The 22,736-nt window shown below is 39.3% G+C and overlaps 2 protein-coding genes across 4 annotated transcripts in view; both read right to left on the reverse strand.

Annotated features, from left to right (window-relative positions):
• mkxa (mohawk homeobox a) overlaps positions 1-406 on the reverse strand; it is an 80,890-nt gene extending 80,484 nt beyond the window's left edge. The window contains exon 1 of one of the 3 annotated variants that reach the window (XM_084434725.1): positions 112-217. The gene's annotated coding sequence lies outside the window, so the exon portion shown is untranslated. Of the gene's footprint in view, positions 1-111 lie in introns of all 3 variants that reach the window. The other 2 variants (XM_084434724.1, XM_084434726.1) reach the window with 2 other exon arrangements.
• Positions 407-11,535: 11,129 nt separating this feature from the next.
• Positions 11,536-22,736, reverse strand: part of odad2 (outer dynein arm docking complex subunit 2) — a 53,160-nt gene continuing 41,959 nt past the window's right edge. The window contains exons 18-20 of the mRNA XM_084434714.1: positions 20,082-20,270; positions 19,656-19,877; positions 11,536-12,389 (exon numbers count right to left, since the gene is read on the reverse strand). Of these exons, the coding sequence (XP_084290840.1) occupies positions 12,276-12,389; positions 19,656-19,877; positions 20,082-20,270 (525 nt within the window). The 3' untranslated portion in view covers positions 11,536-12,275. The remainder of the gene's footprint in view (positions 12,390-19,655; positions 19,878-20,081; positions 20,271-22,736) is intronic.

The following is a 22,736-nucleotide window of genomic DNA, read 5'->3' on the forward strand; positions in this document are numbered from 1 at the left end:
AAATAAACCAAACTTTACGAATCATCCCTGTCACATAGTTATAAAGACTGTGACGCGACAGTGAAAACATCTACAAGTCATAACTGAAACCAGTAGGCTGAATGAACGTACCTGAACGTTCCCCCTTCTGCGTCTTTCTGTAAAGTGTAATCCAGTTTCCAGTTTCCCATTCCCTTTCACATGTTCTCCGCTCTAAAATCCTGTGCGCAAACCACACGAACCGCTTTCGCCTCTGTGCTTTATTCAGGCGCGCCCGGGAACATGAATACAGGACTCATCTCGTGTTTCCCAGCTGGCGGCTCGGACGGCGAACATACAGGGATTGTTTTATGCCGGTTTCGCCGGTCTGCAGGGGGAGGCTACCGGGAGACAGTCAGCCAGTGCAACAGTGCATATTCCCTTGTGTGGGTTCACGTCTGGATCGCGTCCATCACCCGACTGCATGACAGCTGTATTGAGTTACTAATATCAGCCAGAGCTGGTGATTGGATGCAGTTCATCAGAAGCAGCTTCACCTCAGTGTGATGTGCAAAACAGTCACAATTTTGACATGAGACAGATGAATGGATAAATATTAGTTACTGTTGTATTGGAGAAATAAGTCAATTAGATGGGGAGAGGACAGAAGCACACTAGCCGACCACGAATTTATTAGGCCTATAGGTGAGATATGGAGTGTTCTCAGGCGTATTATAGCCTATGTTATTACTGATACAATATTTACATATTTAAGAAAACAACTATTTATTCTATAAAATGTTCAAATTAATGTCAAGTAGATACTGTTACATTCTCCCCCACTCAAATAAAAGGCGTTTTCTATAGGCTAGCAATTGGAACGCTTTGCAAACTTGTATATTGATGTAAGCTAATTTCTATTTCATAGGCATACATTATATAGCTAAAATCACATGATATCGTTTAATAATATATTTGGTTTATTCCCTGTAATAACGAAAGACCTTGCGGAAGTCTGGGTTCCTTTCGTTCACCAAAAACGCTTACTGCTCTAGGACAGAAAATCCCTCGAGACCTCATTTTTATTGTCTTAACATTTTGAGAGCGGAATCACTTGATTGAACAACCTAATTCTTTTCCAAACATGGTTACCGAGGTCTACAATTACTTCTATTCCAGTTCGCTTAAGAACCTCTATAAACCAATATACAAACAAATTAATTATATCAACGCCATGTGCGATGCTTAATCGGGAGACCTATAGCGTGCTGAGGAAACGCTGCTCGCGTGAGTTCCCTCGCGAGCATCGATGTGATTCTGTTACCCTCTCATTTTCCCAAATTACACGACTTACACGTCGCATTGAATGCCATTGACTGTGTCTTTCGGGTTTATCCAGGGTAGTGTTTGGAGGTGAAGTGACTAATCTCGGAGGCACATATGCGCTCCTTACGCCCCGTATAATTGGCGCGTTCCTTTTATTTGGGTGTATTTTTACCTATTTAATGAACAAACTCTCCCGGACATCAACAGGGTGACTCACTCACCTCGTGAATGCAATTGAAGACAGTGCTGCCCGACCACTAACGGCCAATGGAATGATGTCCTTTTTCTTACTGTCTCTTTGTCTATCAGGGGCTTACCACATGTGGGTGCCCACAGGTTTACTCTAACAGTGGCATCTCCAGGGTAACCACATGCCCTTGGGCAGGTAGTCACATCACTTTGTGGTGTACTTCATTCCGTGGGATGCCCACTGCTTAAAGGTGTGGTCAGAGGGAGAGATAATGTGCTCTGTGAAGCCTTGCTGAAAGTGTAATGACCCTTAAGTGCACTTCACCAGTAAACTGCCCTGGTGCTTTGGGTGTCTGCCAGACCAAGTGTCTTATTTAAGATCTTGGTTTATTTTATACAGTGTTTCTACCAATGGATGTTGTTGCCAAACAGCTTGACACGTCTACATTTTCAGTGGGTTATTGTTGTACTATGTAATGGCATTTAAATTATTCATTTGATATAATGCACTTAATGTGTACATTTTTACACTGTACTTAGGCTATATATAAAAAAAATACCTGCATGTATTTACATCTGTAATTAAGTTCTGTAATTCCATCTATAATTACACTGTTGACCCTTCCCTTACATGCAGGGCCGTCCCAAGCATGGGGTGGGGCCAAGTGTGAGTTAGGGGGTTGAAGGGTAGAGGGTAGTTGGAAGTGGACTGATTCCCCGTCAGTCCATTCGCAACCGCATTCAGTCCGTTCGAATATTTAGTGTGAATATACTTTGACAGTAAGATGTAGGTTGGCTTGCAAACAGAAAATCTGACAGAAAACCTTTAACCCATGAGCAAAGCAAGTGTTCTTCATTACTATTTTATTTCCTTTTCTGCTGGAGCAACATTGTGTTTTATTTGCTGAGTTGCCGCAACAGCATCTGCATAAAACAATTAAGTGTTTATGAAGAGCTAACCCAAACTCCCGTTTACAGGATAGACAGAAGTTAGATGACAAACTTGGAGAAATTCCACACCGCTGAAGCTTTCAGCATGTGACCATGTGACCATGTGGTAGTGCCATGCAAACAAGATGCATCCATGTTTCGAGTGGCGAATTCAACATTGCGAATTTGAGAGTAATGGAACTGGCTTAAAGTAAACGCAGGTAGTTTTTCCGCCGTAGTTGTAATTTCCTGACATTACCTTCTCATTAGAATCTCAAAATCCATTAATACAGTCTGTCCCTCATTTAAACCAACATTTTCACACCAGCCACAATAGGAGCCTTAAATAGGAGTCGAGCAGCCATTGAACGTTGCGCTGTTGGGGCTACTTAAAGAAAGCCACAGACAAGATTTGTTAAAATCATTGGGCCTTGTGGAAAATATAAACTGTTGAACAATTACACCCATTAGAGATTGTTAAAAGTGATTCAAAGCTTTTCCACACATACTTAATGCCATTACTGTGTCCAACCTGAATGGCATTAGTGTCTTTCATGCTGGCAAACACAATGTCTTGAAGAATAATTGTGTGTTGAGCTGTTGGTTCATTTTTTTTTCCCACCTTTCCTTTCTTTCTCAAGCAGTGTTTTTCTTTTAAAGACGGTTTCCTAAAATACATCAATGCCTGTGAAGTATGCGTGTCGTGTTTTGTTTAGTAATCTACTGGGTCGCCTGGCTCTGTGTTTTGGCACGCTGTTATCTTTTCAGGTTGCACTGTTTTCAGAGGTAATACTGTTCCTTTTTTGAAGTGGCTGCTTATTCGTGTGGTTGGTGTATTGAGGTTGGCAACTTCGTGACCTCATATTAAGAAGCTTGTTTGCATGCTGACAAAGCAGAGTTTATTTTAGATTTCAGGAGAACAAAGGAACTTTCGATATAACATTACATTGAGCACATTTAGACATGCTGCCATTATTTGATTCACCGATAGCATTATGAGCAACTAGCAGCAGTACATCAAATATGTAAAAACCATAAAAGATTGTGGCACATAAGGATGATTGGCAGCAGTTTGATATATCTGGTCCGATCAGTTACCACCACCTTCTCCTGCTGTGTAAAAATCCAAAGCAAAAAGCTCCCATTACACTGTCTCGAACACACTATATGCGCAGAAAAAAATCTGATAATCATCAGCAGTTGGCCTGCTGCTGTACTCCCTCTGTCTGTCTTTTTCCGTCTCGGTCTCGACCTCCTCTCTCTTTCTCTCACCCATGTTGGGTGCTGAGCGCTTGATGAACACATCCTGATGAAAAGTCAAGGATAATATCATTCTTGGTCCAAAGCCACAAGCCTCCCAGGTAGGTTTAGAACCCAGAAAGGAGAAGGTCTGTGCTGCTGTAGATCTTATGTCCAAGTGCTTAATGTGTGTGTGTGTGAGGTAGGTATAGTATATACATTTATAGCTGGTTGCTTTCATATATCAGACTCATTTATTGGCATACTTTATTCTATAATAATATAATACAAGTAACCCAGTTATACAATACAATTCTACATTTAATGGGTTTATTTCAATTTATTTATTTTTGGAGTCTACAGCTCTATATATTGATGTATAAATTGTGTGTGTGTATGTATGCCTTTTATGAATGCTATCAAACATAAAGTCAGGTATTTCTTTATTTTATTGAGTGATTTTTACGAGTGCTAAATCCTACCCTCACCTGTGTGTTGAGCGATGTGATTCGAGAAAGATGAGAGTAACAAGTGCATCTGATCGGAGAGAGAAGCTAAGAGATAGTAAAGAAGTTGTTTAATCAATAATTTGTCGTATTAAAACATTGAATTGTGTATAGTAACAAGTGTAAGACATGCACGTTTTGAATTAGAATTATTGTGTTTCAAAGAATTATTTTGTTCTCCGTGTATGTTTGCCCGACATAGCGGCCTTCATTCTTTAGGGGTACGGATCTATAATACAGACTTTCTTTATTCTAAAGAAAACTGGTGCAAGACACTTGCTTGATTTGTGGGTTATTGATCCGTTGAGGACCATGTAGTGAATGCGAGAAACATTTACATTCAATCATTTAGCAGACGCTTTTATCCAAAGCGACTTACAAAAGAGGAGATCAATAAGAAATCAAACCCACAATAGTGCAACAATATGTGACCCTGGACCACAAAACCAGTCACAAGAGTAAAGTTTTTTAAATTGAGATATATACATCATCTGAAAGCTGAATAAATAAGCTTTCCATTGATTTGGTTTGTTAGGATAGGACAATATTTGTCCGAGATACAACTATTTGAAAATCTGGAATCTGAGGGTGCAAAAAAAAAAAATCAAAACATTGAGAAAATGCGATTTTGCTGCATCCACTCACAAAAATAAATGTGTTTTATATATGTACGGTAGGAAATTTACAAAATATCTTTATGGAACATGATCCTCACTTAATATCCTAATGATTTTTGGCATAAAAGAAAAATCTATAATTTTGACCCATACAATGTATTGTTAGCTATTGCCACAAATATACCCGTGCGACTTGTGACTGGTTTTGTGGTCCAAGGTCACATATGTAAGTGCCAGTTAGTCTAGCAGAGTACATGTACAAAGTTTTTTTTATTATTTTTTTATAAATAGTATTAATGGGTCAAGAATTGACGAAAAATATGCGTCTTTAGCCGTTTCTTGAAAATGGCAAAAGACTCATCAGCTCGGGTTGAGTTAGGCAGGTCATTCCACCAGCACTGAACAGTCAAGGTAATGGTCCGTGAAAGTGATTTTGTGCCTCTTTGGGATGGCACCACAAGGCGCAGTTCACTTGCAGAACGCAAGCTTCTGGAGGGAACATAGGTCTGAAGTAGTGAGTTTAGGTATAGGGGTGCAGAGCAGAGCCAGTGGTTGTTCTGTAGGCAAACATCAGTGCCTTGAATTTGATGAGAGCGGCAATTGGCAACCAGTGCAAACTGATGAAGAGAGGTGTGACATGCGCTCTCTTCGGCTTTTAAAAACCACGCTTGCTGCAGCATTCTGGATCAGTTGCAGAGGTTTGACAGTGCATGCTGGAAGGCCTGCCAAGAGAGCAAAAATGCTGGATAGAACAAGAGCCCGGACAAGGAGTTGTAGAAAAGGCCTGATCTTTCTAATGTTGTATAAGGCAAATCTGCAGGACCGGGCAGTTCTAGCAATGTGGTCTTTGAAATTTAACTGATCATTAATCACAACTTCAAGGTTCCTGGCTGTTCTGGATGGAGTTATGGTTGAGGAACCTAGCTGAATGGTTGTAATGAAGTGTTGGCTTGGCTGAGACCACAAGCAGTTCTGTCTTTGCAAGGTTGAGTTGAAGGTGGTGATCCTTCATCCAGGAAGAATTGTCTGTCAGGGAGGCTGAGATGTGAGCAGCTACCGTTGTATCATCTGACTGGACTGAGAGGTAGGGTTGTGTGTAATCTGCATAGCAGTGATAGGAAAAACCATGTTTCTGAATGACAGATCCAAGTGATGACATGTAGATGAAGAAGAGAAGTGGTCCATGCACTGAGGCCTGAGGCACTCCAGTCGCTAGATGTTGTGAGTTAGACACCTCACCCTACACGACAACCTAAATACTTGAACCATTGAAGTACGGTTTATGAGATCCCCTTTCGTCATGAGGGTTAACAGGAGCATCTGGTGGTTAACTATGTCAAAAGCAGCAGACAGGCTATGAGGGAAGAGTCTGTGGCATGTCTTCAGAGAATGTGAATGAAGGGGCCAGTTTGTTGTTTCTAAGGCCACCACGTACTCTGGCCTAACTTTGCTGTAGGCACATATTTTTTAAACCCATGCAGTTTCCTTCATAATTCAAAGAAAGACAGGTAGATGGCACTGCAAATATAATATAATATAATATAATCTTTGACTCTTTCTGCAGGTTATATGTTAAGCCTGTAGGTGGCATAGATAACTGTTTTTATGAATGAGTCATTAAATCATTTACCCAAATGATGTGTTCAAATCACAGGAAAGTGACTGGCTGCTTCTGGAATCGCATACTCTCCGAGTTGTCATTTTCATGTGACCTACAGCATTATTTGAGTCACTTCACTGACATTCATAAATCCTCTCTCGTGGCCTCATGGGATAGTGATGTGTGGGCACTTCGGAATCTTGCCAGAAGTATTAGTTTATCAGGTCGTTTTTAGCCTACTGTTTTATGAATACTGTGAATTTGGACATACTACATACTGTTTTTCATTTACTATATAGTATAGAAGTATGCATCTTTGCAACCACTGTCTTTATGTGTGAGTCACTGAATTGTTCACTTAACTGATCTGTTAAAACTACTACTTAACTATAATAAACAAAGCCTTTAAGCCTCTGCCGGCTTAGTTGCTTCAGAAATAGGTAGAAATAATGCAAAAGTAATAATCCCATTGGCTAGCAGTCATCGCCCACATTTTGATTTAGTAAATCAATTCTGGCGAATGTAGAAAATGTGATTAATATTCATGAGCCCAACAGTCTCCCTGGCAACAATACAATCTAGCGAAAATATTACACATTTTGTGACTATTAAATGCTTAAATGTTAATGCTGCTAAACAGATGAAACATTTTGGTAAGATTTAATGAGATTTTAATCTTCTGATTATTGCTAATGTTGATCATGCACACACACAAAAAAAAGAAAGAAATCATACTTTTTAGTTCTAATTCTTAAATCTCTATCATAAAAACACTTGAATAATGATGTTACTTAAAGGTTAAGTTGTGTTGCTTTCAATTAACAATACCACATATTATTAAAAGTTTTCTGATAATTCTTATGCCCCTGGTTGATATCGTACTACAGGTGAATTTTCCTATTATAATAAATCTGTACTCCATAAACTATGTTACCATAAGCATGGCCTGTCAGAACCAATGCAGTCTTTATTAAAGTCATTGAGCTCTTTATAGGGGACAGGTCTGAAAGCCGACCCAGACACTGTGGTATTTGCGCACTCATTTTTCTGTTTATTTATTGTTAGGCCAGCTAGTTATTTACACTTTATGGATGGGAATGTCAGAATTCATTTGAGGCAGTTAAACCGTTTAAGAGAAAAAGAGACAGAGGGAGGGAACTGGAGCAATAAGGAGAGAGTGAGTGAGCAAACCAAAACCATCTAGTTATGCAAAGGCATTACAAGACATATTTAACCTTTGAGAGCGTATTACATTTTGAGGGTTTGTGACCACAAAAGAACAGAAACTTAACACTTTGTTGCAACATACTGTGTGAACTAGTGCATGTATGTGTGTAAAAACAAAACAACAAAAACGAAATCATCTAAAAAGCAAGCCAGATCTTTGGTTTGTGAACTAAGTGAACACGCACTTCAAGTTTATTTTCACAGCCGTGATGCTCTGCTCCCCATTTGGCTTTATATTAAAACACAGCCTTCTTGTCCTCTTAAGAGAAAACAAAGCCACTTCTGATATTTGGAAGAAAATTTTACTAGTCATTAGTTTCTTTATGAAGAATTCTAACCCACTGCCTAGGGAGCTGCGGGAACCTTCCACTTCAAACAGACGCGTTTCATTTTCACAAAAAATAGCACATGCGCAAGCACTTGCATTACATCGCTCCATCCCAGCACGACCTTAAGAAAACACACTGAATTATGATTTTATACAAATGAGACTGTATTCAATGTAATTCAATCAAAATCTAATAAGGAAAAGGTTCCTGGTTGTTTTGATGAGGTCATATTTCTCGGTGAGGGCAGAGATGGAGGTTTAGGTGACGCATGACCGCAACATTTCTCAGCGTATTTCCCTCCCGACTGATTTCCAAATATTAAGGGCTCAACTGGTAATTGTGTGTGTATGTGGTGACAAAACCTCTTATTAGCTTTGAATAATTTCCTTGATCAAATAACAGATCCAAGTAAAGTGTTTTCAGGATACTTTGAGACCCATGTTTTTTCCCCCTCCGCTCAAAGGGAAACCTTCAGATTTCAGGTAGCTATCAGTATTTTTTTTAAACAAAAGTATGGCTGGATAAGAAGTGAACTGAAGTTTGAACATGCTTAGGCAGTGCGGTTGAGAACGGTCTGCACTTTTGAGCTGACTGGGCAGGAAGACAGACGCTAGCGCACTAATTCTCATCCCAATGACTTAAACATGTCCTCTGTCCTCAACTCACCATCCCATAAATTCCTGTCCTTCAGTCAAACACGCAACATTTGTTTAATGATGTTAGTTAGGCATGTCCTACTAGTCATCAACCTCAGAGAGAGAAACAGAGAGGGACAGAGATGGATGAAGGGGTGAAGTAAAAAAGAAGGGTAGCGGTTGTAACATCTGCACTGCTTGGGTTTAAAAGGGCCTTATTTATTTTTGGTGATCAGAGTCGTATACTCAGAAGACAATGATTCTCATTTAGAGTCTCTTAGTTTATAGTCTGTTGAAGTAAACTGCACTTAGCCATACATGATAGACTCAACACAGGAGAATCAAGTATGACAAATGCGGAGCCACAGGAAATCAGTTGTAATCAAGCTCGATATTGATTCCAAAATTCAAATATTCAGTTCCATTTGTCTCCTACTTTCTGTCTTTAAAGCTGCAGTCCGTAGTTTTCCCTCTTCGTCGCCATCTCTGTTCGAAATCTGCAATTGCATTTATTCGTGGAATTATCAGCTTTACGCGGGTTGTGCTTCGGCACGGCACGGCACGGATGAATCCCATGTTTTGAGGAGAATGTGCGTCTGTCAGTCACCGCGCCGGTGTGGAGACTGTCATTCGGAATCACAGATCCTACTTTTTGGAAGTATGACCAACATAAGAATTTTCACCAGAAAATGTCATCTGAACAAGTTTGTTCTGACCAACTAAGGGAAAAAAAGCATTGCAGTAAATCACGGTGATTAAATCTAACGATCGCTTATCATATCACGTCAAACCGTACAAATTATACTTTGTTCTCAAATTGTTAATGTTAACAACATCAGCATTGCGTGACTACATTTAATGTGTATTAGGGCTACCTGTAGTTCAGTTTCCATTTCTGTGCAGTCTAATTTCTAATTGTCATACCAACAAATTAATGTTCCTTAGAACTGGTTCTTACCTGTCCAGCAGAAAAAAAAGAATTTGTGGTGTTTATCGCCACAAATGTGGGTCTGATTTCACTTTGACGTCACGTGACAGGCCAATGACTTTAGGAATCTTCTGATGTAGATGTCCGCACAGGATGAATTTTTTAGTCCTGCTTCAACAAGATGCTGTCCTGCTCCCTTACGCAAAAATATGGGTAAGATGACTATAAGGTCCCATTAGTTGGCATAATAAATGAACTAACTTTAACCAACAATGATACAGTATTTATTAAACTTTATAGTTTATAAAAATACAACGGTTCATTGTTAGGTCATGTTAGCTATATTGAAATGAATATCAACTGAGATTAATAAATGCTTAAGAGATATTTTTCATCACTAGTTAACTAATGAATTTACTTCCCTCCCCCTGTTCCGCCTCCGCTCCACCACACTCGTGGAATCTTTTGTCAGTTTCTGGAGCATCTGGAATCCACTGCTTAACTTTGTTCTGTCATGAATCCCTTGTGTTTTGTTTCAGGACTTTTATTTTGAAATAATTTTGTCTTGCTGTGCCTATGTTCTCTTCCTGTGGTTTGTTCCGGTTTGCCTTTGGCTGAATCCGAAATCGCCCTCTATACCCTAAAATAGGGCACTATTTGACAGCCATTTGTAGTGGTGTCCGAAACCATAGTGAATGTTATCGAGTGCACTCATTCTATCCCACAATGCAACGCAATAACCAGTGTACAACCGATGTACACTCAACAGCTGTCTGAATTCACTCACTCGTTTTCATTCACTCCTTCAAGTGAACAGAATTAGTATAGTGAATGAGGGTATAGGGGGCGATTTCAGATTCAGCCTGTGTCTCCATAGTTTCCCTTATTAGTTACCATGATGACTAATCACCTTCACCTGTTCCTTGTTAGCCTCTTGTTACCCAGTGTATTTATACCCCTGTATTTCAATCCTTGTTTGTTGGTCATTGTCTTTAAACCTCAATGTAAAGCTGTTTTTCCTATGTCTTCATGTTTGGGTTATTGCCATCGGCTTCCTGTTTGGATTATCGTTTTGTTTGTGTCTCTATGGAATAAAGACTGCTTGCAAATAGATTCTCACCTCTCCTCGTCCCTGCATATCCATGACACCTGTGCCTTTAAACCTTTTTTGTTGCTCAATAGACAAATAACATTCTGTACCTGAAAAACATAAATACATTTGAATAACGTTTATTTAAATCTTTAGATATTTATATTTTGCGGGAATTATTTTTATTAATTATTTCCCTGTCCTGTTCCTTTAAAGCTGCTTGAACCCCTCAGTATTGTGCAAAGCACTATATAAATAAAGGTGACTTGATTTTATTTTAGTCAAAAATATAAATATAGTTGAATCAACCCATCTACAGTAGGTTACACCAACTAACGTTACAAATCGGGTTCAGATCAGGTAAAAACTTTTTTACAGTGCAGCATTGCCATTTGAGTCAAATATAATGTTATATGACAAATTTCCACTGCTTGTTCCACTAGTTTGCGTAATTGTATATTTGCGTAATTGTATATTTGCTTGTTTTGTTGTTTTGCATTCATTATATCTGTTAGAGAAAGTACTGGACATTGGATTGATGCCGATAATATAAAACATGATTATTTTTTAAGGATTACATTTTATGGGTCTGTCTGAGCAAAAGGCATGCTGCTGCTGTACTGTTGAGGTGGTCTCATTTTCCTCATACACGCTCCTACTTTTAACAGGCAAAATTAATGAGGACATTGAGAGGAGCCATCACCATATTTTTTCAATAACAAATAATAACGCAAAATACTCCATCTCTTCAGGGAACTGTTGCACGTCAATTATGCACAAAATCATATTTACTCAGAAGGGACCTGCTACTGCACTGTTCCAAGTTCTCCAAGCATTGAGCCCATTCACATCACCGCTGATTGAATTTATGAGCATATCATTCACATTAATGGGACTGTCTTTGTCTGCTTGAAACTATCACCAAATCACGTGTGCAAATGTGTTCTTTTGGTTTTATTTTCTCAAAATGTTGTGTATGCTGTCTTCATAACAACTGTGAAAAGCATGCGAGACCATCAGAGAGAGAGAGAGAGGAAGAAAATATGGTGAGTGTTTCTACTTCAATCAGTAAGCAGTCTTCAATTACAGGGTTGCATGAACTTCACATCACCAGATGTGCCTTTTATTCAGGCATGTGGACATCAGTACCTGCTGCATTTGTGAATGTGTTGTATTCATGCTCTAAACCATTTCAGAGAATGCAAACTGTGGAACATTTGGTGTGTACACACATAGAAGAAAGCATTTGAAGAGTTCAGATGCAAAAGCCTCTAAGTGCCATCTGAAATTTTCTTCTAGAATGATCATTTTTATCAAGCTCGTATATTTAAGTTCAGTCATTTCACTTAAATGGCAATGAAAATTACCTATTAATTGTAATTTAAGTGAAATGACTGAACTTAAATATACGAGCTTGATAAAAATGATCATTCTAGAAGAAAATTTCAGATGGTACTTAGAGGCTTTTGCATCTGAACTCTTCATTTATATAGAGGAAAAAGGCTAAGACAAGGGTGATCCAGGTTTATGTGAACTCAGTTAATTCCTATTATTACAGAGCTGAAGTAACATAAATAAACACACATTGGTCATCACTGCTGATCCATTTATACTCATTGAGTGGGGGGAAAAACAAATTTGTTCCCCTCTTCGGTTGAGATTGGGAGGAAGATTATATCTGTGTTGCTTGCTTTTCACTTTTTACCCATATTTAGCGTTCTCAATGGCCAGAGCCAGGCGTCGAATGTTGGCCACACAGCTGGCTGCCGCCTCCTGTAGGATCTCGTCCGTGGATCCGATCATGACGAGCAGGAGCTGTGACGGAGAGAGGAACACGTCAGAAACAGCCATCATAACCATCCAATAATGAAAACGCTGGCCAACATTCTCCTTTCATTAGACAGAACGAAAACCGCATAGCTACAATAACAGTCATTCACGAAGGCTTCTTACAAGCAGTTCTTTCCTGGGGCTTTAAGGAGACATCTAATCTGTTATTAAGCTATAAATGCAACTGTTTGCACACTGCAGACTTTTGCCAGAGGAGTTTACAGCTCCTGCAGCTGCCAAGGCTCGCTGCCTACTGGATGGCAGAGTACTGTGCCGGCTCATTAACTCACATATCAGTGTTTTTAGTTATGTTGAGAGAGCGAGGCAAGAGGTAGAAAGTGAGAATATGGCACAGAACCTTTGTGTGAGTGGAGTATATTAGCAGAATTGTGTTTGTTACAGTAATGAATAGGTTTAGTAGTTGTTTATAAACTCTCCTCTGAACATTTGGCCTTGTACTAAACCACACAGCCTGGCCGAACTCTCCCTCAGATCAAAGGTCATATCAGATCCCTCCACTTTAGCCTTGTTCTTGTTTAGCCTCTTGATCCTTGTTCTCAAAAACGGGTTTCCTGACTCTAAAAAAATACCACTTTCTGGAACATTCTGGCTATATATTAAAATGTTTCCTTCTATTGTACAATGAGAGTTACTTATTATACTGTCACACTAAGTGAATCTATCTAAAGGGTAGAGTTTGTGCCAATGCCACGCTGTGGTCAAGTTATACAACATGGTATAATGCAGTTGTCGGAGGAGAGAAAGACAGACAGACAGACAGAAAGACTAGTGGTGAGTTGTGTTCATAAATCTAAATAAACACAAACTGTGGGCAAAGACACTGGCACAAGTACTAAAACTCTGTTTGGTATATGTGTGTCCTTCAATACAGTACCAATAGGAGGTCATTCATTGAGCTTCATCCAGTACGTCCCAGACTCCCAGCACATTTAGGCCAGACATTTTACTTTACCAAGTAGGCCTTGGTCAAATCAGACTCCCAGGTCTTTTTGATGTGATAAAAATATATTGTGAATAAATGAATTAATAATTATATTAAATAGTCAACACAGTCTGTTCATTTATTCAGCATTTCAGCATACTGATAGCAATACTGTGAGTCAATGATGATTTTCATGTTATGACCGATAACCAATAAATGGCCAATATTAAAATTTGATACAATACTGAAATATAAAACAAAAATCATAAAGCAGTCAATTTTAAATGCATTTTAAGTTATAATGTACAGTATAAAAATGGATATTCAATTTGAGATTTGCTAAAAAATTACATTCAACATTTTATGTAAATGTAAACATTTACATTCAATACATTTTTAACTATTAGTTTTATAGCATTAAATGAGAGCAGTGTAAAAAAAAGTGTAAAACAAAACAACAACAACTCTGTAGCACTTTATTTTACATACCTGTTTTGCATGTTCATTCTATTTACTAATATTATCTTATATTAACTTACCTGATATTACCCAGTACTTTCATCGGTAAGTACACTGTAAATACACGTACGAGCATGTACTGTGAAATAAACTGAAACTAAAAACCGATAACCAACATGACACCAATATAAAGTACAGTACATCCCTAAAATTCTGTCTAAAAGCAGTATTAGTGCTTGAGGATTTGGCTGTCAGTATAAAGTGTAAAGTGTGTTAGAGCAAAGTTTGATCTCTTTTCATGTTATACACACACACACACACCCACCAAGTTTATACAGACAACACTGAGCCAACAGAGACAAGCAAGACATTTCCAGAATTCCCTGCTTAAAGTTCAATAGTGAAGAATAAACAGATGGAAAGACTAATGTTCTATCTGTGAGCTCCACCAGATTCCTGAACTGAACTGACATGCACAACAAACTGGGAAAACGACAGCTTTGATACCGTCTCTCCTCCTGTAGAGTCTTTATTGGTTAAAACCGCTTCCAAGTTCTTTACATAATTTCAGGCTGAATGTATCAGTTATCATGTTCAGCTGGATTTGCCGTTTTAAAATAGATCCCAAAACACCTCGAAGAGGCGAACGGATGCAAGCACGAGGCCGCAGCAACATGCCAGCATGTTCAGACAAGCTGCTTTTGTGAGCAGTCAGAGGATGCCCGCGACAGGGTTAGCCACCGTTTGCCAGAACTCATAGAGTGTTATTCAGCCGTGGCCAGACAGGGGCTCCTAGGGCCTGGAGCGGAGCCTCAGATAAGCACTGCTCTCTGTCTACCCCTGCCCCTCTCTGCTCTCCCAGCTGGTTTCTCAACAGACTATAATAGCCCACTTGTTAAAAACTCCCAAACCTCAGTAACATGATAACTTGCCTCATGTTTGAAAAATGAATGAGAGCCTCTAAGACTTTCTTCTGTCTTATACGCCGCAAGAGTTGGAGGATCCTGACCTCCAGGAAGGTAGAGCGAAAACATGTTTTCCCAGGCTTCTCATTCAGTACAAGCACATGTACATAAGTTCTCACACATGTACGCATGCTTGCGCACACATGCTATGTCACGCATGTAGGTGTTGCGGTGTTAAGTGCAGCAGCGGTAAGCTGTCGTTTCCTGAGGAGAAAAGCCCCCCGTTCACCCGCCTCTCCTTGTTCCCGTCCTCTTTCACTCTTTACTACCTATTGCATTTTCCTTCTCCATTCACAACATTGCTGAACTATAGAACCCAGTTTTAAATGGCTTGTGTCCTAAATGACCTGTGAAATTGACCTGTGATCTGCACACAAAAAAACATACAACAGATTTATTTCAGGTTCAGTAAACTGTATTTACACATTATAAGAGATGTAGTTTCTTCTAAGCAAAATGGACATTACTACTGAAATATAGTGAAATGAATTGAAATCTAATCAAAATTAATCCAAATTGGAATTGAAATGAAACAAGAAATTACAAACAGCCCTCCTTTATATAAGAGGAAATTTACTGATGTGCTTATTTATATGTAAATAGGCAACAGAAGATGCACTTGATAGACAAATATGCACATACTGTATGACCGTTAACCCCAGGGTTTGGGAATGTAAGTCTGAAACGGTAGCTTATAAAAACCCAGGGTTTAGAATAACCCAAGTGTGAACAGCCCTAAAGTCTTAAGGCTGTTCATGTCATCTAAACACATCTCTTAAAATCTTTTTCTACTCTCACACCTGAGGTACCCTGCATTCCTCACCTCAGACGAAACAGAGGGTCGAGTCATGCTGTTTCAAGACATAAAACACTGCAAACTTCAGACACATGCTACAGTAGCCAGATCAGAGCGCTCAGCGAGAGAGTGAGAGAGAAAGAGAGAGTGAAGGGAGACTGAATAGCCTGAGTGTGTATAAGGACGTCATCTGCTTGCCATATCCACAACAGCTTTAACCTGCTACACACAGACCATGACTAAAAGGAAACGCATAGAATATTTCTACAGGTCGAGGCTGAATCATGCTCTTTTTATATCTCTCCTTCATATTTTGCACATTTATGCTCATTTGCATGCAATGGAAACAGGACAAGAGGGAAAACATACAGGCTCAGGACAGTAGAAACATCAGAGGACTTTCACACATGGCAAGCGCAGGTTCGCAGTCCACAAAAAATTACCAGGATCTGGCAACTCGCACCAGTTGGAATCCTCTCTGATGAAAATGGCAGATAATTACCGTTCGTATTTTGTAATTTGTCTCGCAAAGGTATTTTTGCCTATGAAAGGGGTCCTTTAATAGAAAAATCTAGCTAAAGCTGTCTGCGAGGATTTATGGTTTCAACAAACAATCTGTAAAGCTGTGGCGGTGTGCTGGAGGGAAAGGGAGAACGGATGAAAAGAGTTTTCTGAGCATCAGCCACAAAGAGGCACATCCGAATGAAAGCTGTGAGATACTGAGCGTGTATGTCAAATCAAACGGATCGTGTTTAATTGACACATGCTACAGGACGCTCATACACACAACATGTTGAACAGTGTTCAAAGTGTGTATGAGTCTTTCAGAGATCAGCAACCCTAGCCATATTAGTTCCCAAGTGGGCTGAACTTTCATACGTCTGTTTTTTTGAGGTGTAACACACTTGTAAAATCACAAAAAGGCTTTTGTTTCAGAACCAATTTAAAATGTTCTTTCATATTTTATGAAATATTCAAATGGAATATTAAAAGTTGTTTTTTTTTAGTTTAAATAATTTGTGTAAAAAGTGTAAAGGCAGAAATTGGAGAGGCTGGCGGGTGCTGAGACCATCTCTAATGTATTTTCCAGTGTGAAATATTTTCTTCTCGATGCTTAATTTCCTCTGCTAAAGCTTAGGGGACTGAGTTCTACACCATTAAGAACATCAAGCAGCAAAGTTACAGACAGAACATAAGTCTGAGAGGGCACAGCATGCAAAGTGAGAAAGGGAGAGAGAGCGAAGGAAATCATTACAGCTCTAAGCTGTTGGGTGTTCAAGAGCTTCTGACTCTGAAATACGATTGCAATAATAGCAAGAGGCAGTCTTGAGTTTTACACCCCTTCATAAATTAGACTGCAGTGCAGACATCGTTCCCCGATAAACTCTCTCTCGAAACCCATTTACAATGGTAGGAAATATTGTTTTAACACGTCTTCTGTCACATTAGCCTATATATCATATTTTAAATGCACGGTTGTGCTCAGGTTGAAGCAGAAAATGTGTCAATCAGAACAAGTGAGGGCACAACTGAAGGCTGGTTGGTGCAACACATGTGCTGTCCAGTTTTTGTCATTGCTTGAACCGGGCAAAAAAACATTCGCCTTAACGACTTTTGCAAATTGGACATTACTCTTTTGGAACACCCAAAGTTCAGTCCAGCCTCCAATTATGGGCTGAACTGAACCACATTCACGGCACCAGCACATCAGACTACAGCACACCATTAAAGGAACATGGGAAAAAATATTTGGCTGCAACACGACAACCACTCTCATAATTTATATCCAGTTGTTATTGGGGGTGTGGGGGAGGCTTTTAACTGTATGTACGAGCACTCAAAGAGTTTTCTCATGTGAAAATCTCATTGGGAAAGCAAAATGTGGTTAAATTTGAATATTTGCAAAACATGTTTTTTTTTCGCCCAAACTGAATTGCAGTGTACATGGCAAAATTAAAATGTCATACATCTTTTATTGAAGAATACATAGTTCACTAGTGTTAACTGCAAGCACATTCGTCAGATAGAAAGTATTTGGGGTCTAGGTTTAGCCCAGTCTGTGTAAATGAAGGTTGTTGGTTTAGGCTATAAAAGACCTCCTCGACTTGCACTGTCAGAAAAAAAAAAGTGCAAAAATAGTACCTCTTTAGACTAGAGGTACATCAGCTTGACACTGGGGCAGCACTCTTAAAGGGACAACTTACGTATCTACCCCTAAAAGATATGCATAGTTGTACATTGAAATATGTACTAAGGTACTACTATAAATCTTTCAGGGAAAATAATATAAAAGATGTCCCGTTAAGGCTACTGTATCAGTGACAAGCAAAATTTTAAAGGTAACATTTTACTGAGTGTGGAATAGCATGTTTAGGGGTTGTGCTAATCACTAGGTAGGTTACATTATAGAGTTATATCATCCCTAACAAAAAGTAAGTATATACTGTACTTCAAAAAAAACAAGTAAACTTCAAGTATATTTTTAAGTATACTTTATCAATCTACTAGAAGTATACTTGTAAATGTACACTTTCAATACTACCAGGGACTAAATTGGCCCACTTTTTAGTGTGTAAAAGTATACTTTTAAGTATACTTTAAGTGAAACTATAATTTACAACTACGTTTTTCATTTGAACTGTATACTACAAGTGAATTTATAAGTAGATTGATAGTTTACTAGTTAAATACTTGTAGCACATTGTTTAGACTTAAGTATAAACTAGTTTAGTAATTTTATACTGCAAGTGTACGTGTAAAAGTTTCTTAACATTATACTTATAATTTATATATAATTTTTTTGCATTAAGTACTACTATGTTTGTACAGTATTTAGGTATTCATTTTTATACTTCAAATATATATTTAACTGTAATTTAACTCTTTCCCCACCAGTGTTTTAACAAAAAAAAAGTTGCCAGTCAGCACCAGCATTTCTGATTATTTGCATAGAATTTTCATGGCCCCCAGATTATTTTGTTGTATGAATATCTAAACATGCAATATATCAAAAGAAACAACAGAGCCTCTGCTTAAAAAAAATATATATATATATATATTCTAGCTTCATGGATTCTTTTTTTATCAGCAGAAGAGTAAGTTTCATAAAAAAATGAGCGGAGAAAAATCATGTTTTTGTAAAAGACTATGACCGGAAAAAGCATAATGGGGCACTTTAACTAAAGATAACAAATATAAATACTGTAAAACATGTATTGCTCATTGTTAGTTAATGTTAGTTAATGCATTAATCGTAAAGTGTTGCTGATGCATTAGGTTTAGGAGCTGCAGTTTAGAACTGTCATTCTAACAGCCACATCTTGAAATGCTTGATTTTTTGGCATTAGTGGAGAGCATTTTTCCCTAAATAACCCTGTAAGCACTACAATAAAACCTACATCACACCTAACACATAAATCTTTGTAAATTGAGCAATTATTACAAAAAGTTTTAAAGACCATGTAAGGCATTGTTGTCTAACATAGTGTGTATCTTTTGATTTGAGTGCCATATTGAGTGGATTCCAGAAACTGCCACTCAGAAAGTATCCCAGCAGTGTTCTGTCACTCCAGACCAGTCTGCCCAGGCCAAAGTCATGCCACAGTCACATTCTGCTCCTTCTTCCCAGCAGCTTGCTGAGCAACCGTTCCCCGCGCAACAGCCTTTCAATGCTCAGCAGCCCTGGCATGCTAGGGCACAGGGGATAACTGGGGGGTGGCGGAGCAAAGCTCAGAATACACACTGCTGTTTGCTCTACTGAATTCCCATGATGGTTAGAAAACACTCTTATTTCCGCCAGCCATCCCCCCTACAACCCATCACCCCTACCCCCCCCCACAACCCATCACCCCCACCTCACTTCGAAAAATAAGAAAACATGCCTTGTTCTCCAGTCCTCGTTGCTTGAAAATAGTCCAAATACATCCTTTCAAAGCTTAATAGTGATGTTTTCACGTCATACGGTGCAGTGAGCCAACTCTGCTTGCACTATGCAAGCTGAGGTTTTAGCGGCTAGTAATGCATAAAAGGAGATGTACAAGCAGGTCAGTATGCAAACATATAAAACAAATATCAAGTATGATCAGTACCTTGACCACTCCGTTTTCGTGCATGGTGATGCAGTTGTTAGGGTCTTTAGACAGCTCAAACAGAGCCAGGGCTGTCGCTCGGTGCACCGAAGGGTCATTTGAGCGGAGGTAGCGTACCAGTGGAGCTACAGCTCCAGCCTCCCCGAACGACACACAATTACTTCCCCATGTACAGCAGCAGGCGATGGCTTCTGCTAGGTACCGCCGTAACTTATCGTCCCCCTGTACATCCACACAAAGAGAGAGAGAGAAACTAATTAAATAAAGTGACAGTTACTTATTTTCAAAATAGTTTTATTTTCAGTAACAGAAAAAGTATATTACACCTATTGTGAAAAGACTATGTATGAACTTCATAAGAGTTTTATAGCACAATTCAAGAGAAGTGAATTTGTCAATGCGAAACATGGCTGGAGAAGCACTCACAGTGTTGGTGAGATTGGCCAACATGGGAACCACACCATGGTCTGTAATAACTGCCAGGTTCTCCACATCTTTGGCAATTTTGGCAATGGCTGCGCACACACTGGCCAGCACATCTTTATTCTGTGATTTTAGCAAGTTAACAATGAGCTCCAAACCACCCACAAAGGAACGCACCATTTCCCCAGCATCCTGAAACACAGAGAAAACAAGAAATTGTCATGAATTGTGATTGTACACAAGAAAATGGATGATTCAGAAGGCTATTGTATGCTTTATCATGTGAAATCATTCACTGAACTATTGAGAATAGCTAAATTTCTCTCGGAGACACTCTAGCACGCTTTGGGGTGTGACACAGGCTGCGAAATTCAGCAAGTCTGTACTCATTCTGTCACACAGGAAACCTGTACATGTCAAACTCAATCAGTCCACAGTACCTGGAGTATATACTCATCTCAGAAAAGAAATATGGCTGACAAAAAGAGGATTTCCCATGTGAGTAAAGTAGAGCTGGTTTTAGGCTTGATGGTACCATGATAGAGGGCACATTTTCTCCTTGGGTCACATGGAGGCTCATGCCAAAGTCATGACAGGCAGCAGAGGGCCAACCACAGTAGAATAGTGGGCATTCAAAATACACATACTGTACCACACATACACATATCACACAGAAATGGCAACTTTAGTTCCAGTCTAGTCAATTCAGTGGTGCCAGAGGGTATGAAGCATGCCAGCATGGCACCAGGCTGTTTAGAACGATTATAAAATAGTACAGTGATATCTTTATTGATGGTACAGAAGCACATCATTGTGGTTTTGGAATCAGATGAAGCCAAACATTCAGTAAGCAAACATTTCTTGTATTGTGAAATGATTATGGAGTACCACAGGTTGCTGCTTCTGTTCTGGTCATGTACAACAAGACACCCATGTCTTGAGTTCACCTCAGTGTGAATCGGATCCTTCTAACCTAGAGAACAAAGTCTAAAGTGCAGTCCTCAGGGGTTCTCCTGAGAAAAATAAATCTGCCCCTCTATAACCCTGTATTTCACAACACAGCTTAACCCTAATAAACCCTTGCACACAGCACAGTAAAAAGCAGCCTTCCACCCTGCACACCTAGAAAGAGAAGCTGAGACCCAGCGCAGGTCAAGCGTGCAGAGTGCAGTGAAGACAGCAGCATCAGAGAGGAGCCTCTAAAGTCTTGCCAAAGGATGAGCTCTGTGTTTAGTGTGTCTGGGCAAAGATCAGGAGGAGAGGGAGAATCTGCAGCGTGTCTCACAGGAAATGGCAGTATAGGAATACTGATGAACACTGGGAAATAGAGAGAGAGAGAGAGAGAGAAGCGGGAGCAGAAGAGGAAGTATGGCAGAGCCACCAGCTGCGGAGGGTCACTGAGGAACCCTTTCAACCCAGGGCCCACAAAAACATCCCCAACTAAGTTCCACATCAGCAAACACAGCACGAAGTAAGACATGCAGAGAGAGAGGAAGAGCGAGGGAGAAAGAGAGAGAACGGATGAAACACAAACAGAGTACAAAAACCAATGTAAGCCAAGCTGAAAGAGTGAGAGGAAAAGAGTGTGAAAATGAGAGATAAAATTGAGGGAACTGCACTCAAAAAACATTATAGCATTAAGGGAAGTGAGAGAGGTATAACATTTTAAAATGTATGCATTAGGCAGATGTTTTTATCCAAAGCAACATAAAAGAACTAGTGTCACAGAAAGCCGATTGTGTTGCCACCTCACCTCACTTGTCTTGTTGTGCCTGAACATACCGTAAATACTATAACGGCCAATTCTCACGAACGTTTTGCACCTGCTTGGTGGAGAATATGGAAAAATAACTCTCCATACCAGCAGATGGCAGTAGTCTGTATTGGGTGTACAAGGAGCTAAGACTGCAGAGATTCAAATAGTAAACATAGTAATGTTAGCATTTGACAAAATTGACAGTCATATCATTAGGAATCCACAGGATCTGGAATTTTATAGAAGAGTGAAAAGTTTTTCCACACAGATTTCGCAATGGGATCAAGTTAGTCACATGGATTTGCCGTGTTAACCAACAAAAATTGTGATTTCTTTGTGAGCTGTGCTTTATACACCACTACACTATTGGCAATAAACAAATAACTTTTTTTGCCAGAAAAATTTCGCCAAAATAGCTAATGTGGCCACACTTTGATTCTTTGGGCTAATTAAGCACAGTCCTCATTAAAGCAGACAGCATTACATGCTACATGCTGAACATCATCTGCCAGTAAAGGAACAAAGCACAATCATACAGTAGCACATAATCACTAGAGGATTCATAGTAAGTACCAGCTGTGAGTGCTGGTAGGGATTTTGAAGCCCCCAGATGTGGTTCTTCAAGCATGATTTTCATAAATCTGGCCCTGCAGCTGCTAACTCAATCCACATGGGGCTTTATCTAAATAACCGCTGCTGTGTGGCTGATCAGGTTCCCAGCGTGGATGGGTACATAATTTCACATAGTCCTGCCACCAACCCTAACTCTCCTCTGAACCATTGCAATACATGAAGTGAACATGCATTGTTTTTAGCCGCACATCACAGCAAGGAGAAAGAAAAAATACTAAATTCAGAAGCAGAAAACTGTTTGTTTAGACAAAAAATAAACAAACATTATA

This window comes from Rutilus rutilus (assembly GCF_951802725.1).
Source record: "Rutilus rutilus genome assembly, chromosome: 16".
Classification (NCBI taxonomy): domain Eukaryota; kingdom Metazoa; phylum Chordata; class Actinopteri; order Cypriniformes; family Leuciscidae; genus Rutilus; species Rutilus rutilus.